This window comes from Oncorhynchus clarkii, chromosome 32, assembly GCF_045791955.1.
Source record: "Oncorhynchus clarkii lewisi isolate Uvic-CL-2024 chromosome 32, UVic_Ocla_1.0, whole genome shotgun sequence".
Lineage (NCBI taxonomy): Eukaryota > Metazoa > Chordata > Actinopteri > Salmoniformes > Salmonidae > Oncorhynchus > Oncorhynchus clarkii.
Genome location: NC_092178.1, coordinates 27,995,517 through 28,012,687, shown reverse-complemented (window position 1 = coordinate 28,012,687; position 17,171 = coordinate 27,995,517). Strand labels below are relative to the sequence as shown.

Genomic DNA, 17,171 nt, shown 5'->3' with positions numbered 1-17,171 from the left:
TTATTGGCGCCAAGAGAATGTTGTCCTTGTTACATTAATTTCTGTTTTCACTTACAGCCGTTGAAAATTAGCCAGCTGGCGAAATCTGGCACATTTACAGAGATGTTGGTTCAACAGTAAATGCCCCAAATAGTCATATTATACTGAATTATTTATTTCCTCACCCAGCCAACATATTGAAATATGTCCCAGTCAGATAAACCAAGTCATGTCAAGTGAATCACTTTCTACAGTGATTTCATTACAAATGAAAACTATTATGATGAGGATAAGAATGATGAAGATGAGGAGGAAAATGACTTAATTATTTTCTTACTTCCAGGATGTCGGATGACAGGATGTTGGGAAACTTGACTCTTTGGTCGGCGACGCCAATGTTCCCGCCAGAGAACTCCTCCTTTAACTCCTCCCTCCCTCCGTCATTCACGGACTGGGAGGCACCCACTTTCACCGCCGCTGCCCGCGTCCGCGTGGCCGCCACCATGGTCCTCTTCGTGTTCGCTGCCTTCTCCAACCTCTCCGTGCTGATCAGCGTGGCACGGGGCCGCGGGCGCCGCCTGGCCGCCCATCTCCGGCCACTCATTGCCAGCCTGGCGTCTGCAGACCTGGTGATGACGTTCGTGGTAATGCCGCTGGACGCGGTGTGGAACGTCACCGTACAGTGGTATGCCGGTGATACCATGTGCAAGCTGCTGTGCTTCCTCAAACTGTTTGCCATGCACTCGTCTGCCTTCATCCTGGTGGTGGTCAGCCTGGACCGTCACCATGCTATCCTGCACCCGTTGGACACGCTGGATGCTGGGCGAAGGAACAAGAGGATGCTGCTCGTTGCCTGGGTCCTCAGCCTGCTCCTGGCCTCCCCACAGGTGGGTGTACATACGGTAGCATCTACATCATTCTCAGACTACAGCATAACAAAATGAATAGTCAATTAGTAAGCCTTGTATTGATGGCTGATCCACTATCTTACTAGGCTTTTATCCACATTGAATATCACTCCATTTCACTATGGTTTGACTTCACTGAATCATTTTGCGCCCACATTCAATTAGTCATTTGTGCCTATGTTTGTAATGGTTATGCATAACAATGCAGTCCATGACTGGATCACCATTTACGAATCAGAAAACCAAATATTTTGATCGACAACATTTTTCCACGTGGGTCTTAAACTAAACCATAGTTTCTTAGAGGACTACTTTCTAGCTGATCAAAGTGTCCTTCTACTGGAACAGGTCCAGACTGAATCAGTGTATAGGAGCAATAGTGAAATGGAGAGCTATTCAGTTTGGATTCCGGGCTAGTAAGATAGCAGGGCTGCAATCGATCATAAGTTGGTCACTGTCTTCCTCACACAATAGAGCATACAGTCAGTGATCTGCCAATCAAATTAAGTCCTATGGGTAGGTGTGTGGTGCATTGTGAGGAAATGATCTCTCAGCAAAAAAGAGAGAATTTTTAAGGTTGGTGTTGTCAACTGTAATTCTAAAGGACAAACACACCAGCTCTTGATTGTTGGCTGTAGTAATGTGAGTAGAATGGCTTAGAAGAGGAAGCAGCTGAAGCAGTCGTCAGCTTGGTAACAAAGTGTTTCTCTGGTCAAATAAAATGATCAAATTGGCTGAGGAGGTCAGCTGCATGTTGATTATAGTCCCACCCCAATCCAAACAGTAGTGCTGTGAATGATATAAGCCTTTACCCACCCTGACAGGTAGGGAGACAGAGAAGGCAGGGAGAGAGAGAGAGAGAGATTGCTTTCACTGTATATGCAGTGCATACGGAAAGCATTCAGACCCCTTGACTTTTACCACATTTTCTATGTTACACCCTTATTCTAAAATGTATGAAATTGTTCTGTCCACTCATCAATCTACACACAATACCCCATAATGACAAAGCAAAACAAGTGTTTTAGATTTTTTTGCAAATGTATAAAAATTAAAAGTATTCAGACCCTTTACTTGGCTATTACAGCCTTAAGTCTTCTTGGGTATAACGCTACAAGCTTGGCACACCTATACTTGGGGAGTTTCTCCCATTCTTTTCTGCAGATCCTCTCAAGCTCTGTTGGATTGGATGGGGAGCATCGCTGCACAGCTATTTGAGGTCTCTCCAGTGACGTTAGATAGGGTTCAAGTTCGGGCTCTGGCAGGGCCACTCAAGGACCATGGTAGACTTGTTCCGAAGCCACTCCTGCATTGTCTTGGCTGTGTCCTTAGGGTCATTGTCCTGTTGGAAGTTGAACCTTCAGCCCAGTCTGAGGTCCTGAGCGCTCTGGAGCAGGTTTTCATGAAGGATCTCGCTGTACTTTGCTCCGTTCATCTTTCCCTCGATCCTGACTAGTCTCCCAGTCCCTGCTGCTGAAAAACATCCCACAGCATGATGTTGCCACCACCATACTACACATTAGGAATAGTGCCAGGTTTCCTCCAGACGTGACACTTGGCATTCTTGTCAAAGAGTTGAATCTTGGTTTCATCAGACCAGAGAATCTTGAGTCTTTAGGTGCCTTTTTGCAAACTCCAAGCAGGCTGTCATGTGCCTTTTACTGAGTGGCTTCCGTCTGGCCACTATACCATAAAGGCCTGATTGGTGGAGTGCTGCAGAGATGGTTGTCCTTCTGGAAGTTACTCCCATCTCCACAGAGGATCTCTGGATCTCTGTCAGAGTGACCATCGGGTTCTTGGTCACCTCCTTGGCCAAGGCCCTTCTACCCCGATTGCTCAGTTTGGCCGGGCGGGCAAGCTCTAGGATGAGTTTTGATGGTTCCAAACTACTTTCATTTAAGAGTGATGGAGGCCACTGTGTTCTTGGGGACCTTCAATGCTGCAGAATTGTTTTGGTACCTTTCCCCAGATCTGTGTATCGACACAATCCTGTCTCGGCTCTCCACAGACAATTCCTTTGACCTCATGGCTTGGTTTTTGCTCTGACATGCACCGTCAACTGTGGGACCTTATATAGACAGGTGTGTGCCATTCCAAATCATGTCCAATCAATTGAATTTACTACAGGTGGACTCCAATCAAGTTGTTGAAACATCTCAAGGACGATCAATGGAAACAGGATGCACCTGATCTCAATTTCAAGTCTCATAGCAAAAGGGTCTGAATACTTTTGTAAATAAGTTATTTCAGATTTTTATGAAAAAAAACAACAGTTTTCACTTTGTCATTATGGGGTATTCGGTGTAGATTGATTATGATTTGAATTTATTTAATCAACTTTAGAATAAGGCTGTAAAAACAAAATGTGGAAAAAGTCAAGGGGTCTGAATACTTAATAACGCACTGTATATATTCATTCATTTGAGATGTATTGGCAATTGGTCTTTATAAAGAAAGCATGTGGATTTTTTCAATTTCCTCCTATTCAAGCCATTTTTCTTTTGCAATATTTTTGTATTTACATGTATTTCATGCCAATACGCACTGATTTTGAATTTGAATTGAGAAATGAGGGAGTAGATTTCATTCCATGCTCACAGATCAATTTGTGACCAAAAGTACAGTACTTTTGATTTGAGTTCAGCGTTGAAGGCCCCATTGCACTGCACTGAGAGAAAATTGCTTTCCCTCCCCGCATGGCTAGATTTCTGAGTGTTCACTCTTTTGTTACTGTCACAGAGAGAGAGTTTACCACAAATCCAATCCCCTTAATGTCAGCGCCTCGGAGAGATGACATTTCTGGTTGTCAGTGGACACAACCTTGGAGATGCTAGTCAGTGGCTGTTGTTCCAAATGAATAGGAAGAAGGGAACAACACAGAACTTCTGCTGTAGGAGGGAGGGAGAAACACAAGGCGGGGGAGTCAGTCGACAGTGGACAAGGGAGAGAGATGTTAGCTCATAGAAAGGAGGGTGGGTGGTGAGTTGTGGAGAGATCAATATGGCCCCTTTACCAACCACACATATACACTTGACATGGATGGCCATTCTATGGGAAATACATGTTCCTGGTTAAGCAATTAAGTCAACCCATCTTGTGGTGACTGAACACAGCACTGGTGACTGTGGCTGTGAAGAGAAATAAATGGATTATTGAATCCATCTCATTTACTATGTACGCAGGCACGCACACATACACACACTTTAAATGATGATAATCATGGAGCAGATATTAGGTGCAGACAGAAGCCATCTCATATTGAGCGTTTCCATGTTTATGCTTACTAATTGACCAATGATTTTCAAGGATTGGTGGAGTTGGTCAGTGGTTCAATTCATTCAGCACAAAACCTGGTTGAATCAACATTGTTTTCACATCATTTCAACAAAATCAATCTACTGTATGGGATGACATTGAATCAACGTGGAAAACTGAAAGAAAATTCATCAATTTAAGGGAATTTAGTATTTTTTTTCACCCGACTTTGAAACTAAATCCAATGACATGGTGAGTTTTTGATGAATTCATGTTGGTTGACTTTACCAAATGTACACTGAACAAAAATAAAAACGCAACATGCAACAATTTCAAAGATTTGACTGTTTAATCTTCTACTTGATATGCCACACCTGTCAGTGGGATGGATTATCTTGGTAAGGAGAAATGCTCACTAACAGGGATGTAAACACATTTTGGCACAACATTTTCGAGAAATAAACCTTTTCTGCATATAGAACATTTCTGTGGTCTTTTATTTCAGCTCATGAAAAATAAAACAAACACTTTATATTTTGCGTTTATGTTTGTTTAGTATAAATTGAATTATGTTTGTGCCCAGTGGGAGGTGACTGAAAGCCGTTTTTATTAGCACTTCAGTACAGCAGAACGATGGCAAAGTGTACCCTCCAAGGCCCTCATCAAAAACACTGCCAAAAATAGAATAGCGAAGTGAAGCTCTCCCAGCAGGCAAAACTGGTTGCAGTGACGTTTTTCTGACATCTTCTGTAATGTCATGGTATACTATTTGTAAAAGTTGTATTTTCCAGAAAGAAACATCTTTACCTAGGTGTAATACTGCTGACTTTTCTACAACCAGAAACGTTTTACATTCATAAGTCATTATGATATTTTCTCAACTTTTGTTTGCTACGATAGCTTTAGATATGAGAACATTTTGATGGAAGATGTTACAAGGGAAGGGAAGCTATTATCTCCTGGTTCCCCATGCCATTTGCATTTGTGTAATTATAGGAGATACGAGTGTCCGAGAGTGATGTCTGCAAACAGTGCCTTCAGAAAGTATTCACACCCCTTGAATTTTAAATGGATTAAATATTTAAAAAAATTCACTGGCCTACATACAATACCCCTGTCGTGTCTTTGGCATCATTAAACTGAAGACTGTTTAGTTTATCAAATCAATTCTCTGTAATTATTATTACGTGATTAGTTAATCAGGTAGATGTAATTAACTAGGAAGTCGGGGAACCAAGGAAAATACACAATTACAAAGTTATAATTTTCCTAATATAACTTTCAGATATTTTAATACCTGATCAATTTTGTCTTCTAATTAATGAATTATTCTTTACCTCACGTTAGTCTCATTCCAAACGTTGTAAATTGTTGGTTATCTGCACAAACCCAGTCTTCACTATGAGTCATTAATACATCAATTGTCTCAATCATTTATTTATTAACTAACTAAATAATCACAGAAATGCACACACACAAACAAACAAGTAGATATGGTTACAAGGAAATATTAGGAGAATGCGCCCTAGTGGGCTAAACCGGCATGGCGGCTTGTTAGACAAAGGGACTGAGAAGTGCACGAAAGATAAGATACTACAAAGTTGATAATTATAACAATTGAAATGCTAATCCTTTGCACATGAACGCTCACTCATTCGGGAATAATTGCAATCAATATATATATTCACGCTCAGTGTGTCGTCGTGATCTCTGTTGGAAAGTTAGTTTCTGTTGGAGAGTTTGTCCGCCCTCTCCCTCTCTGCCATGGTTAGAATGGATAGTTCAGAGTAACATTCAGCGATGTTGTTATAGAATAGATGTTTCGCCGGTTGTCGGCCTTCGCGTTCACAGGTACATAATTCCTAGCTGCAGACTAGTAATTAGTATCAAAGATTTGTTCTTATTCTGTCGGTATCAATAGTCTCAGAGTTTAACCATGTGGTATGGTTAAGATTTCAGCAATCTACTCAAACCTTAGCCCTCTCATAATTGAGAGAAGCATGGTCTGAAGGGAATTCCTCCTGGTGGGGGTTATATTCGTATCAGTAGAAAGGGGCTGTCCCATGACGCCAGATCAATGTCTGTGCTCATGGGGCGGGCCAATGACTTAGTTAACTTTAAAGGGAATTGGGTGCCCTTTCATTAAACAGTTTAAAATCACATTACATAAGTTCACAAATAGTTTAATCTTTACTCATTCATTTTATACAACAATTAGATGCAACCCTCATAACTGAGACTCTTGTATACACAGGGTTATGGTAATGTGGCTGTATTGTCTCTCATGAGTTTCACAAACATTCAACAAAATGGACCGGTCGTAGCTGGATTCTTCCCCGACCGTGTACACCTTTTCCAAAACATGTACATTGTTCATTTCTCAAGTTCTATGCTGGAGAAGAGGTTCCTTTGTTCTCATGTGAAAACTTTATTCTCTCTCTATGTCTGGCCATGAGGAAGAGAGTCTCCTCCAGGAATTTACGACCTGAGATAACAGCAGCCTGGGTGTAGGCGAGAGAGAGGGGGGGAAGGCACGCTATACCCAAAGAGGGCCACGTCATGACACCCCATAATGTCAAAGCGAAATTATGTTTTTCAAAATGTTTACAAGTGAAAAGCTGAAATGTCTTGTGTCAATGAGTATTCAACCCCTTTGTTATGGCAAGCCAAAATAAGTCCAGGAGTAAAAATGTGCTTAACAAGTCACATAATAAGTTGCAATAATAGTGTTTAACATGATATTGAATGACTACTTAATCTCTGTACCCCACACATACAATTATCTGCAAGGTTCCTCAGTCGAGAAGTGAATTTCAAACACAGGTTCAACCACAAAGACCAGGGAGATTTTCCATTGCCTCGCAAAAAAGGGCACCTATTGGTAGATGGGTAAAAAAAAAAAAAAGCAGACATTGAATATCCCTTTGAGCATGGTGAAGTTATTACTTACACTTTGGATGGTGTGTCAATACACCCAGTCACTACAAAGATACAGGAGTCCTTCCTAACTCAGTTGCCAGAGAGGAAGGAAACCACTCAGGGATTTCACCATGAGGCCAATGGTGACTTTAAAACAGTTGCAGAGTTTAATGGCTGTGGTAGGAGAAAACTGAGGATGGCTCAACAACACTGTAGTTTCTTCACAATACTAACCTAAATGACAAAGTGAGAAGAAGGAAGCCTGTACAGAATACAAATATTCAAAAACATGCATCCTGTTTGCAACAAGGCATTAAAGTAATACTTCAAAAAAATAGGCAAAACAATTAACTTTTTGTCCTGAATACAATGTGTTGTATTGGATTTGCCCCAATACTGAGTCCACTTTCCATATTTTCAAGCATAGTGGTGACGGCATCATGTTATGGTTATGCTTGTAATCGTTAGACTGGGGAGTTTTTTTAGGATAAAAAATAAAGGGAGTTACAGTTGACTTAAATCTACTTGAAAATCTATGGCAAGTAACAGAACTCAGGATAAGGCCCAGATGCAGACAGCTAGAGTCACAGATGTTTATTGACCCAAACAGGGGGCAGGCAAAAGACTGGGTTTCCTCTATAGTAATCACTCCTCTTTCACCCCAGCTGCCAAACTAACCCTGATTCAGATGACCATCCTACCCATTCTAGATTACTGAGAGAAAATGTATAGATTGGCAGGTAAGGGTGCTCTCGAACAGCTAGATGTTCATTACCATTAGGCCATCAATGCTCTTTATAGAACACATCACTGCACTCTATACTTCTCTGTAAACTGGTCATCTCTGTATACCCGTTGCAAGACCCACTGGTTGATGCTTATTTATAAAACCCTCTTAGACCTCACTCCTCCCTATCTGAGATATCTACTGCAGCCCTCATTCTCCACATACAACACCCATTCTGCCAGTCACATTCTGTTAAAGGACCCCAAAGCACACACATCCCTGGGTCGCTCCTCTTTTCAGTTCACTGTAACTAGCGACTCAAACGAGTCTTCATTCAAAGTCTCAGTCATGGACATTCTTACTGACAGTTGTGGCTGCTTTGTATGATATATTGTTGCCTCCACCTTCTTAACCTTTGTGCTGTTGACTTTGCCCAATAATGTTTGTACCATGTTTTTGTGCTAGTACCATGTTGTGTTGCTACCATGTTGTTGTCATGTTGTGTTGCTACCATGATGTGTTGTCATGTTTTGCTGCCTTGTTATGTTGTCTTAGGTCTCTCTTTATGTAGTGTTGTGTCTCTCTTGTTGTGATGTGTGTTTTGTCCTATATTTATATTGTATATATTTTTTTATTATCCCAAGCCCCGTCCTCGCAGGAGGCCTTTTGCCTTTTCGTGGGTCTTCATTGTAAAGAAGAATTTGTTCTTAACTGATTTGCCTAGTTAAATAAAGGTTACATTTAAAAAATACATTAAAAAAAAGACAGGTCAAAGGCAAGCAGAGGTCCGTAATCTAGGGCAGAGTCAATAAGGTACAGAACAGCAGGCAGGCTCGGGGTCAGGGCAGGCAGAATGGCCAGAACCAGGGAAACAGAACTTGAGACAGCATAGAGACAGGAAAACATGCTGGTAAGACCTGACAAGACAAGACGAACTGGCAACAGACAAACAGAGAACACCAGTATAAATACACTAGGGATAATGAGGAAGATGGGCGACACCTGGAGGGAGGTGGAGACGAGCACAAAGACAGGTGAAACAGATCAGGGTGTGACAGCAATACCTGAAAATTGTTGTCTAGCAATAATCAACAACGAATTTGACAGAGCTTGAAGAATTTTGAAAAGAATAATGGGCAAATGTTGCTCAATCCAAGTGTGGAAAGCTCTTTAGAGACTTACCCAGAAAGACTCACAGCTGTAATCACTGGCGAAGGTGCTTCTACAAAGTATTGACAGGGGTGTGAATACTTATGTAAATTAGATATTTCTGTATTTAAGTTTCAATAAATAAATAAAATAAATCAAACAAACATGTTTTCACTTTTTCATTATGTTGTATTGTGTGTAGATGGGTGCGATTTTTATTTATTTTATCCATTTTGAAATTGAGGCTGTAACACAACAAAATGTGGAATTCGTCAAGGGGTATGAATACTTTCTGAAAGCACTGTAGCTGACAAAGCCAAAGAAAATACGCTGATTAACATTGATTTGTGTGCGTCCTTGTGCATTTAATTGATATTGAGTGCTGGTGATGGAGGAAGTGGAAAACAGCGAGCAAGAAGCGGTGTGTATGACAGTCTGTCATGAATTGCATGAAATACTGAGAAAGTGCAAGAATTTGCCTTAACAGGAAATGATAATACAGCAAAGGGAAGAAAACAATGTTATGCTAGTTAAAATATATATTTTTAAACTATTTGAAACCTAAACGGATTGAAAGTTAATTTCCTCCATTCCAGATAGGAATGCAGGACCAGGGTAAGATGTGAGAGCAATAGGAACCCGATCTATGGACCATAACTGGAGTGAAGATAATGAATTTGTTTCCAGCCTCAAGAGTAACAAAGTATTGGCCTAAACATTCACAAAAGCACCCATGGGCTATCACACTTGTGCTCAGTGTTAAAATAGAGGAGCTGGCAGCCTGTTTAGTTGGTGTGGAGCAGCAACAGTCGAGACAGTCAGTAGATCAGATGTAAAAATCGGTGGTATTTATTTACCGTACAGGTAATGGAGGAGACTGGATCCAGAGGTTGAATTTACAAAATATACAAATGCAGAAACATTATACCAAAATAGCTAACAAAAATATATACTTAATACTTAACTTGTTATATTTATAAACATAAGTATTTCCAATAAACAGGTAAAACACCCCAAAATGGGAGAGGCACGCAACCTGTGTCAAAAGTCATGAACATGACTGGCGATCTGTGCTTGTTCAGTACTGTACAAGACGACTGTGGACTTCAGGAAACAGCAGAGGGAACACCCCCCTATCCACATCGATGGAACAGTAGTGGAGAGGGTAGCAAGTTTTAAGTTCCTCGGAATACACATCACAGACAAACTGAATTGGTCCACTCACACAGACAGCATCGTGAAGAAGGCGCAGCAGCGCCTCTTCAACCTCAGGAGGCTGAAGAAATTCGGCTTGTCACCAAAAGCACTCACAAACTTCTACAGATGCACAATCGAGAGCATCCTGTCGGGCTGTATCACCGCCTGGTACGGCAACTGCTCCGCCCTCAACCGTAAGGCTCTCCAGAGGGTAGTGAGGTCTGCACAACGCATCACCGGGGGCAAACTACCTGCCCTCCAGGACACCTACACCACCCGATGTTACAGGAAGGCCATAAAGATCATCAAGGACATCAACCACCCGAGCCACTGCCTGTTCACCCCGCTATCATCCAGAAGGCGAGGTCAGTACAGGTGCATCAAAGCTGGGACCGAGAGACTGAAAAACAGCTTCTATCTCAAGGCCATCAGACTGTTAAACAGCCACCACTAACATTGAGTGGCTGCTGCCAACACACTGACAATGACACTAACTCAACTCCAGCCACTTTAATAATGGGAATTGATAGGAAATTATGTAAATATATCACTTGCCACTTTAAACAATGCTACCTTATATAATGTTACTTACCCTACATTATTCATCTCACATGCATACGTATATACTGTACTCTATATCATCGACTGCATCCTTATGTAATACATGTATCACTAGCCACTTTAACTATGCCACTTTGTTTACATACTCATCTCATATGTATATACTGTACTCGATATCATCTACTGTATCTTGCCTATGCTGCTCTGTACCATCACTCATTCATATATCCTTATGTACATATTTTTTATCCCCTTACACTGTGTATAAGACAGTAGTTTTGGAATTGTTAGTTAGATTATTTGTTGGTTATCACTGCATTGTCGGAACTAGAAGCACAAGCATTTCGCTACACTCGCATTAACATCTGCTAACCATGTGTATGTGACAAATAAAAATTTGATTTGATTTGATTTGATTTACTGTATTATATTACAGATTCCTGATACGCTATAACAAGGCAATTTAAAAACGATAGAGATCAAAAAATGATAGAGATGTATCACTTCTATGTCATATCACCTCTGGTGCATAAATTGTTTTGAAAGGAATCATCCTTCTAACAGATTAGAATAGATTGATTTTGCACTAGATTTCTTAATAGGCCATTCAAAGGCTGCTGAGTGCGTAAAAATGTCTGTCCTATGTTATTATACTTTTATTCACCCCATTAACATGTGTATGTATAGTAATTCTGTACTTCTTAATGCATCATTGCCCTCATAACTGAGCGATCAATTTACCACACCAGGAGACCAAGTTAACGTGGTATTTTATTTCTGATGGGCGCTACATGAATGTACAGCCAGAGAATGGGCCCCACCCTCTGAGGGCTAAATTCAATCCGTATAGCGGAAGTTCAGTACTATTGCGCAATTGGAATTTAAAGGACATTTCTGATTGAGCCGGATTATGCATTGTTTACTGTGAATGCAGTCTCCAAGGATCAAGGAACATTGCCTTTAAACTTCAATCACACTATAGCGCTGAACTTCTGTGATACGGATTGAATCGAACCCAGAGTCTCATTCGTCTCTACAGTTTCTTCCCTCTAGGGAGCTTTTCCTTGTCACTGTGCCTTGTATGCGCTTTGCTGGTCAATAGTTCAGGTTGACTTTAAAGACCTGTTGCTGTCAAGGGGGCTTGAAATACATTTTGTATTGATTGATTAATAGACCTTTATCATGATTTCTCACGACCCGTTTGTCTTTCTTTATCTCATAGCTGTTCATTTTTCGAGCGATCAAAGCCGAGGGAGTGGAATTCACTCAGTGTGTGACGCATGGAAGCTTCCACCATCGCTGGCAAGAGACGGTCTACAACATGTTCCACTTTGTCACGCTTTACGTGTTCCCCCTGTTAGTAATGAGCTTCTGCTATACCCGCATCCTCATCGAGATCAGCCGTCAGATGCACAAGGGCAAAGGTGTGTGTCTGTGTGTGTGTGTGTGTTAGTGTAAAAGGTGAAGAGACTATGCACACTGCATTCTTTGCTTTGGTGATATATTTGACTATTGGACGTTTCAACAACACATACTTGATTGTCATATTTAGATCCCAAAGTTGTTACTTTCCACATGATCTGACCAAGAAAATCTCTTATTTTTTTGTACCTTTATACACGGAACACCTTCCTAATATTGAGTTGCACCCCCTTTTGCCCTCAATTCCTCGGGGTATGGATTCTACAACGTGTCGAAAGCGTTCCACAGGGATGCTGGCACATGTTGACTCCAATGCTTCCCACAGTTTTGTCAAGTTTGCTGTATGTCGTTTGGGTGGTGGACCATTCTTCATACACACAGAAAACTGTGTGCTTTGCAGTTCTTGACACACTAAAACCAGTGCACCTGGCAACCTGTTCAAAGGCACTTCAATATTTTTTCTTGCCCAGTCACCCTCTGAATGGCACACATACACAATCCATGTCTCAATTATCTCAAAGCTTAAAAAATCCTTCTTTAATCTGTCTCCTCCCCTTCATCTACACTGATTGAATTGGATTTAGTGATACAAATAAGGGATCATAGCTTTCACCTGGTCAGTCTATGTCATGGAAAGAGCAGGTGTTCCTAATGTTTTGTACACTCAGTTTTATAATCTCACTTTTTGTACATCTAATACATGAATCAATCAGCCATAGTCAGGTCCTGATCAGGTTGCATGATCAGGAAAACCCAGAGCTCTTGTTATCATCAACATCTTCAACTTACATAGTACCATTCCATATCTCCTCACATACTGTGTGTATCTGTTATCACTTCAGGTGGGGAGCCGTGCCTGAGGCGAAGTGGTGCTGACATGATCCCCAAGGCGCGAATGAAGACCCTGAAGATGACCATTGTGATTGTGGCATCCTTCGTGATTTGCTGGACGCCATACTACCTCCTAGGCATCTGGTACTGGTTCCAGCCAGCCATGCTCCAGGAGACACCCGAGTACGTCCACCACGCCCTTTTCGTCTTCGGCAACCTCAACACATGTTGCGACCCAGTGATCTACGGCTTCTACACGCCCTCCTTCCGGGCCGACCTGGCTGATGTGGTCGCCTGCTGCTGCCGATCGCAGAACATCTCCCCGAGGTCCTTGGACCGCCTGGCGTGTCAGAGGGGCAGGGCAAGCAGAGAGGCAGAGTCTGACAATCCCAGTGGCGACCAGCCAAGTGGAAACCTCGGGTAGATATCCGTGGGCCTCTTGTTCAACTGCAGTGTAAAAAAATACATATGTTGATTTAACATACAATTGTAAACCAACCAGCTGCAATATGATTGTGAGTTTGCTCAACATTTGGGCATACAGTATACAGTAGCTGAAGTAACATACATTCTCAAGTTGAATTGTATGTTCACTCGACTTTGAATTTTAGGTTGAGTAAACATACAATTTAACTAGAAAATGTATTTAACCTTATTTGCATATTTCCCTGAGTGCCTTGCCTTTTGAGTGAATTGTATTTACCACCCATGACTGTATTTGTTAGCGACAGAGACATGGTTGATGTATTCAATGGTTTTCAGTACTGTAGCTATCCCCAAGTGAATGTCTAAGTGAATATGTCATCTTTAAAATTTAACTATTTATGATAATATATTGTATAAACCCTAACACAATGGCCTGAAACTGTTAGTTTATAGGTCACATCAAGCCTGCATGTCACATTATGCTGGCTTGCAAAGTGGTGTGTAATTCCTGTTGGATATGCTGGCTTGCAAAGTGGTGTGTAATTCCTGTTGGAATCGAGCCAGAGTGAGGATATCCAACAATTGGAAGTTTTAATAACCCATAACGTCCATTCAGAATGACTGCCGGGGTAAGGAATGTTGATTATTGAGGCTATCTAAATCACATAAACTGGAACAGACATCTCAGAAACAGATGCAATAAATCCAACTACTAACAGATTGGATTAGTTTAGAAACATTTGTTATTTATGTGTGTGTAGCATAAGATGAACCAATCAAAGTACATGCAAAAACACAAGTATTGAAACAAACCATTCTGAAATTCAACCTGCAAGAGAGCATGCTGGGAAATATGAATATGTTGGTGTGGTTTTGATTTGTTTTGAGCAAACATGAATTTGTAAGTTTACTCAACAAGCTTTTTCAAATTCAGCTAACTTCGAGCAGAGAGTGTTGAGTAAACACACTTTAACACATTAGCTCAGATGCCACTCAACTCACAGAATAACACTTGGTTAAATTGGCTGGTTTACAGTGTGTGGGATGCAGATTATTTTACTCCCTAAACTCTTTAGTGTCCATTCACCAGACCCAAATTAAGGGCTCTATTCAATCTGTATCGCTGAAGTTCAGCTTTACAGCGTAATTGAAATTTAAAGGCAAAGACTGCATTCACGGTAAACAGTGCATATGTCGGAAATCACCTTTAAATTTCTATTGCGCAATCTGTAACGCTTCAGTGATACGCTTCAGCGATACAGACTAAATAGAGTCCTAAGACTACATAACCAAACACGTGGTCAATTGAGACTCCATTGAAATAGCTTTTTAGTCTAGGTTTTGGCTTAATCTGGATCTGGAAAACTGTCCCTTTGACTATTTCCTGTGTCACATACAGCTTCATAAAGCTTGGTAATGGAAGAATGGATTCTAGAACATTTCCCGTATTATTGAGTGGGTCCTGGCAGTTCCACTATGAATGTAAAGACCTCCTTAGACAGAACACTCAAACACTTCCTTTAAACCAGTCTCTAGGGGAATATCTAGTTAACTAGTACCTTGGATTAAGAGTACAGTTCTTCAATTAATGACTTTGTACTTTGGAATTTCAGTGAAGACCCTGGTTGCAGTACATTCATAGAAAGGACAGCCGTAGAACCCTTTTGGAACCCTTTTTTCTGACACTAACCAAACAACTCTCATGTACTCAAGGAGGATCATATTGAACATCAAATATTTGGACCACATACTTTGGGTCTTTGGCCAGGGAGGACAGAACCTTGGGACCTCTTTTGAATTTCTATCCTCTGGATCATCACACGGGAATTACTACAAGATGAACTAACTGGGCATTGTTGATGTCTCAGCAAGAACCAAAACACTCATTACAACTAATTCCTGAGTAAGAATGTCCACAGGCTTCTGTATGTCTTAAACAAATCCTACTGTATCAAGACAGATTGTTTTTTGTGATACAGCGTAGGCTCAGTTGAACTGTTTCTGAGAAATGTTTACTTCTTAAGTCAAAGGGAAGGCAATTACAATGTAGGTCTCTATGGAGCCAGTGACGTTATAAGATGGACCCAGAAAAACAAATGCCAGTGAGTAGGCAACGGGTCAGTGTTTAATAAGGAACAAATTCATATACAGAGATTTGTGTTTTCTCTACGTCTTGTGTTGTACTCAGCCTAATCATCTCTGTTTACACACCTGATATATTCAACTCTTGTAATCATTCCATGCATGGCTAAAATGTTCCACATAATCTTATTGGTCCAGTATGTATTGTGATTGTGACAGCACGAAAACCCACATGGACAAATTCCGCTGTTTGGATCAGGTTGTCTTATTTTCCCCCCTTTTTTGTTTGTCACGGGAAAAGGGTTTGTTAACAAAAATATGGCAAACAACTACTTAGTGCTATCTCAAGTACTTATTTGTAAGGGTCCAGGACAAACGCCATATTCTTTTGGAAGCCTTCCGTTGGGTAATCGGAGTACATTCCCACATATATTATACTAGCAGTGGATAGACGGTCATCACTGAACTCTATGCAGAGCTGTGACTGTATCCCTGAAGGAGGGATGCAGTTAAGTCCAGTCGTAAAGAACACCACCTCTTCCAGTGTCAACTCTTCTCCTGAACCCTCGAGATTGGACTGGAAATTTCCCCAAGCTTCCTGTTGCTTCCATCGTCGACAACCTCTTGACCAAGAGCGTCTCGATGATCTCAACAGACTGTTTGATGTCGATGAAACACATTGTGCCACATAATAGCTCTGGGTGCTTCTCCAACGCCTCCGATTAATTCATCTTCAAACTTAGCAATGGCTGCTTGATTCTTCATGATGAAATGCCAGTAAAGGTACTCTGAAACCACCTTCCTCTATTATGTGTCCTTGATTTTCTGTCGGTAACGGTAGCACACAGCGCTCTTGAACATCTGGATGTTCTCCAGCATGGTGCAACTGAAAGTGTTAATGTCCTTTGCCTGGAAGAGTTTATCCAAGATTGTCTTGACACCCAAATCCAACATTTATTTAGTGTCAGTGTTGAATTTCACAGGGTTTTTTTCTTTGTGACCTCCGTTGTCCACTGCCTCTTCGTTAGTGCCATTGACTGTTGTCTGTAAACGTCACTATAATGGCATGTTACGGATCTTTATCGGGCCAGACTACAAACAAAACAAACACAACAATAATGTGGTTTTAATAGTAAGTGCAAGATACAGTGCCTTCGGAAAGTATTCAGACCCCTTGACCTTTTCCACATTTTGTTAGATTACAACCTTATTCTAAAATGGATTAAATATTTTTTTTCAATAAATCTACATACAATACCCCATAATAACAAAGAAAAAAAACTGGTTTTATAGATGTTTGCTAATTTATTAAAAATAAAAAAACTGAAATATTACATTTACATAAGTATTCAGACCCTTTACTCAGTACTTTGTTGAAGCACCTTTGGCAGCGATTACAGCCTTGAGTCTTCTTGGGTATGACTCTACAAGCTTGGCACACCTGTATTTGGGGAGTTTCTCCCATTCTTCTCTGCAGATCCTCTGAGGCTCTCTGTCAGGTTGGAAGGGGAGCATTGCTCCACAGCTATTTTCAGGTATCTCCAAAGATGTTCGATCGGGTTCAAGTTGGAGCTCTGGCTGGGCCACTCAAGGACATTCAGAGTCTTGTCCCGAAGCCACTCCTGCGTTGTCTTGGCTGTGTGCTTAGGGTCGTTCTCCTGTTGGAAGGTGAACCTTTGCCCAAGTCTGAGGTCCTGAGCTCTCTGGAGTAGGTT

The 17,171-nt window shown here is 41.1% G+C and overlaps 1 protein-coding gene across 1 annotated transcript; it reads left to right on the top strand.

The window, feature by feature from the left end:
• Positions 1-323: 323 nt before the first annotated feature.
• LOC139391764 (gonadotropin-releasing hormone II receptor-like) lies at positions 324-16,737 on the top strand. The gene is made up of 3 exons (XM_071139298.1): positions 324-866; positions 11,918-12,119; positions 12,960-16,737. The coding sequence occupies exons 1-3, from the start codon at positions 324-326 to the stop codon at positions 13,370-13,372; spliced, it is 1,158 nt and encodes a 385-aa protein (XP_070995399.1). The 3' UTR covers positions 13,373-16,737.
• The last annotated feature ends 434 nt before the right edge of the window (positions 16,738-17,171 follow it).